At 39.5% G+C, this 4,516-nt stretch overlaps 1 protein-coding gene across 1 annotated transcript in view; it reads right to left on the reverse strand.

The window, feature by feature from the left end:
• The window catches only part of LOC104520901 (uncharacterized protein C16orf45), a 22,588-nt gene extending 18,803 nt beyond the window's left edge, over positions 1 to 3,785 (reverse strand). The window contains 1 exon segment of the mRNA XM_010162721.2: positions 3,670 to 3,785. Coding sequence (XP_010161023.2) covers positions 3,670 to 3,773 — 104 coding nt within the window. The 5' untranslated portion in view covers positions 3,774 to 3,785.
• Positions 3,786 to 4,516: the final 731 nt, after the last annotated feature.

Here is a 4,516-nt window from a genome sequence, read left to right on the forward strand (position 1 = left end):
TTTTACTGGTTCATGCACAAAAGTGTGCAGACCTCCAGGTCTGCTGAGCATCCCTTGCTAGGGTTTTTTTTTAAGTTTTTGTTGTTTATTTTTTTTTTTGTACTGGCTGATATACTAACATGGAGCAGTTCTCTGCCAAATGCCCTTATTTTATGGCTACTTCATTTGTTTGGACAAAATGTTGACATAACAGTTAAAGACAGCACATGTTGTTGCAGAGCTGTTTCAAACATCAGTAATGGTGAATTTTATTATCATCCCATCTTGATCTTCTTTGTGTATCTTCTCCAAGAAAAACAGTAATTTCAGTTAGCAGTCTTAGAGCAAGTTCCTTCCATAGATAAAACATGCATTGCTTGTGGTAAGCGCTTACTCTGCCATCAGCAACAGGTCTAGCTTGCAGTGTTTTGCTTTCTTATTCCTGAGTGTGAATACTGTTAAAATACAGTGTCTGTGCTGTGAAGAGTTGTGGTAGTTGCTGATGTATGTAAGTAAAGCTCTAACAGGAGGGAGCCATGGCCACCATTACGGCTGGTGATAGACTACAAACCCTCTAGCTTAGGTTTGGTTTGGGGTTTGTTGGTTGGTTGGTTTTGGTTGTTTGTTGTTTGGGGTTTTTTTTTTAAGCACAGCTACAATGTACTTAGCCCTAGCTTTAGGATCTGGCTACACGTGAATAAAATACTAGTAGTACAGAGAGAGAGTGAGAAGAATGAACAACTAGTTTTAAAAAGGTAGCTAGAGATGTAAGCTGTGGCTGGATGTGTAACTGATATGGAATTATTTCATTGTGTTCATGCTTTTTTAAGAACTAAAAAAAGCCCAATTTAACTTTAGAGAATTGCTACTCTGTTGCAAACAGCATGGGGGCAGGGGGAGAATACAAACATACTGCACATTTTCTCCATTTCTGTATATATGTTTTATCCTTTTGTTACAATAGAATGAAAAGCTAAAGGAGATACAAGAACTAAAGAGATCTGGTTCTCATTAAAGCTAGTCTTGAACTCAGTGGTCTGAGCATAGGTGTACTATTGCTAGTTAGCAGCCATACGTTCAAAGCCAAGTCTGCCTTAAAACTGCCTGAGGCAGCTCAGTTTCATGCAGCTGGTTGTATAGGTCATTCATAGGGGAATCTAGTCCTGTCAGACAATTACCAGAATTCATGACCTACATACAGACTTCTGGTCTTGGGACACTGGCAATGCACTACTTCAGGAAACAACTGAAAAAAATTAATTATGACCACACATAGTCTTCCACAATATGTCTATGAACTAGAGTTTATGTAATTTTCTTAGTTAAACAGACAGAAAACTTGGACCACTGAGGTAACCGTGAGTTGTGCTGTTAATCTCGGCAAAAGGTTATTAAAAGACATTTGTCATTAAAAGACATTTGTCATTGAAGACAAATGCAACCAAGCCCCTCTGTCAGTATAAACTATCCAGAATGAAAGGCAGTAAAGAACAGGTGCTGCTTTATTACTGGGGCATCACTAGCAACATGCTTCTCACTTGTCAGGAATAAAATGTAAAAACATTTTTAAAAATGAGATAAAAGTCAAATAGACAATTTTTGGACTCCTAAAAGCTATTAAGAGAAGCATGCTCTAATTCTGGAGGCCTCTGTGAGAGAGGCTGCTTTTTCTCTCACACTTAATGAGCCTGTATGAAGAACTTGCCTGTTTTAAATGGGCTTAGAAAGATGGGAAGCCTACATGGGGCTAGAAAAAATAATGATCAGTGCAGTCTTGGTTTGCAAGTAGAGTCCCAGTGCAGAGACAGATGCTATTTCACCATTTTATTCAGTGGTGTTAACAAGCTGAATTTAACTGCCTCAGGATTTATAAGTGGAGTCAGGATATTCTGCCACGGAGAAGGGAGCAGTCGAGCTACAAAGCTGGGTGAATATCCCTGGAAAAGTGGTCATCTTGGCCTGCTGCTGCTGAAGGAATAAGAGGGTCTGTGGCAGTGGCACAAATGTCAGTCCCTCTTGCTGAAGACAGTGGCAGCAGCAACAAGCCTGGCTTTCCATGACTTAGAAAAGACAAAAAAGTGGGGCCATCTCTGGCAGTTGGTGCCTCTGGCACCTGCCTGCTTTGCCAATACCTGGGGCCAAATGTAGTGGGGACTTAGCTCAGAAGAGCTTTCCTCACTCAGCCAGTGAATGGCTGGGGAGTGCTCTTGGGTAGCTCTAGACAGTGTGTTTGGATGATAGCTAATGCAGGAAGAGTACTGTTGCACAGTATGAATGTCAGTTATGTTCCCTTTTCTATAAGCAAACTCCTTTGTGTTCAGTTCCTTTCTCAAACACCTGCTAGGCAAAACAGAGTAAAGAGTGTGATCAGTGTGAGCGTGGGGGAAATGAAAAAACCAGACTGGATACAAGGACAAACACAACAAGAATGTGCCAGATGATTACAAGCAGATGTCCACCATGGTGCTCATTCACTGGGACAGTTTATTTCAGTGCTTTGTTTGATATAGAAAATGTCAAGAGAAGTGCAAGGTTCAATGATGAAGCTTCTTCCAGATTAAATTTATGTTCAAGCCAAATAACTAAGTAGTTATTTGACTACCAGGAGCAGGTGTGACAAAACCTTTTCTATTTATTTTATTTGTACCACTACAGTATTTCTAAAAGTCAGTGTCACTATACCAGTCTTTATTTCTGGAGGTGTCTAAGCAGTGATTCTGGGCTGAAATCTTCTGGAATAATACTCAGAGAGAGATGCCTGTGCTGTTTGAGGGCGAGGCTTCCACCTTCTGGCAGCGCGAGTCAGGGCACTGAAATTAACCTCTAGGTGTTAGGGTTGAAGTACCAGGACTTTGTACTTTAAAGGGAGAAGAGAGCAAGTGAGTTTTGTCAGGCTACTGTAGCTTCATTAATGCCAAGCATCTGGCTTCAGCAGGTTTTGGATCTACCGAGGCTCTTTACCTGTCAGCAAAGGCATTAGTTTCTGACCTCAGGTACTCACAGACAGATAAATATAATTTATTCCTTATTCTTCTAAATTCAGTGATTTAGGAATATAAACCCTACTGACAACTTCAGCAGAACTAGATTAATATTAATTAACCTTCAGTGAGGCTCCTATGCCTGACCTTTTTGTCAGTTTTGAAAATCTCTCTTGTAGTATTGCTATTTAATTTGATACATCAAAATGGGTTTTGTGTTCATAACTTAATGGCTTCCATTTAACAAATGTCAAATCTTGGCTGCTATTAGTCCAGAACACAGCGTGCTCTCTTGTGACATGAACTGTCTAAGACCACTAATGAAGCGAGGAATAAAGCCTGAATTAGGTTTGACTGTGGAAGCTCCAAATCCCCTACCTGTTGATATTTTCTTCAGACAGATATCCTTCCCACAAAGGATTGAAGTCAGGTATAAAAATATGTTCTGTAGACAGCTACTTTGCTAAAGTTTCCTTTTGTAAGTAGCATCCCTTTTATGTCTTCTGCAAATTATGCTGAATAAAAAAGGTAATTTCCTTTGCAACTACAAAAATAATTTCCCAATGGCATTTTGCAAGCATTTCACCTAGCTGGGATGCTCTTTCTTTCTTCCTTTTAAAATGTCAAGCAGATAAAAGTCTTCTAAATAGCATTCTTTCCTATTTTGATTAATTTTGCATAGTGTTTTCCCAGAAGTATTGATACTTACATAAACCTGAGTTCTGATTCTCTTCTGACTAAGACTTCCCGAAGCCTCTGGATCTTTGCCATCTCAAGCTCAATTTCCTCAGGCATCATTGTTGTTTCAGCCATTGAAATTATGTCAAGTTGATCTGTGTGTGAAAACAGAGAAAATGAATTAAGCAAGTCAAACTGTCTTAATGGGGTTTTTTAGGAATGTAAATTTAATCACAGAGCTATCTGACTATGGGGTAATTAATGCAAGTAGTAAAGACTATTCTAGCTGAATGCTACATTGACTGGTTTCTCTATTGTTTTGCTTATTACTTTCAATGTAACCATTTTGAAGTGAAAGAATCCCTAAGCCAAAGTGACATTCATTTTGTTAGTCAGAACCTGTCATACCTCTAAGGAATCCCAACCCAGTGCATAATTAGAGCTACTTCCTTAACTGCTAGCACTACCAACTTTGAAAGAACAGCCACAGACTGCTACAAAAATTCACTCAAAGCAATTACTTGCAACTCTGAAGAGTCCTATCTTGGCACAAGTGCAGGCACTGTAAACTGATGAAGCTTTCCCATCTTTAACTCTTACAACTCTTCATGCCATTCGACCATCTCAGCCCAGACCCACTAGAGAGGAGCCAAGTATGTGATTAGAAATGACGTTAGGCCTAATCCTTCAAGGGGCTGAGCGTTTCTCACTAGGGAATTGAAATCAGTTGAGGGGACAAACAGCACTTTGTGCTAATTACGTGGCAACTGGTAATGCCAGGGCCCTTCTATGATTATTTCTCTATAATTAATGTATTACCTTTTCTAATCCAGAGAGAAACGGGGCTATGAATTGTGTTCATTGAAGGTAGAATGAAT

This window comes from Antrostomus carolinensis, unplaced genomic scaffold, assembly GCF_000700745.2.
Source record: "Antrostomus carolinensis isolate BGI_N321 unplaced genomic scaffold, ASM70074v2 scaffold54500, whole genome shotgun sequence".
Taxonomy (NCBI): Eukaryota; Metazoa; Chordata; class Aves; order Caprimulgiformes; family Caprimulgidae; genus Antrostomus; species Antrostomus carolinensis.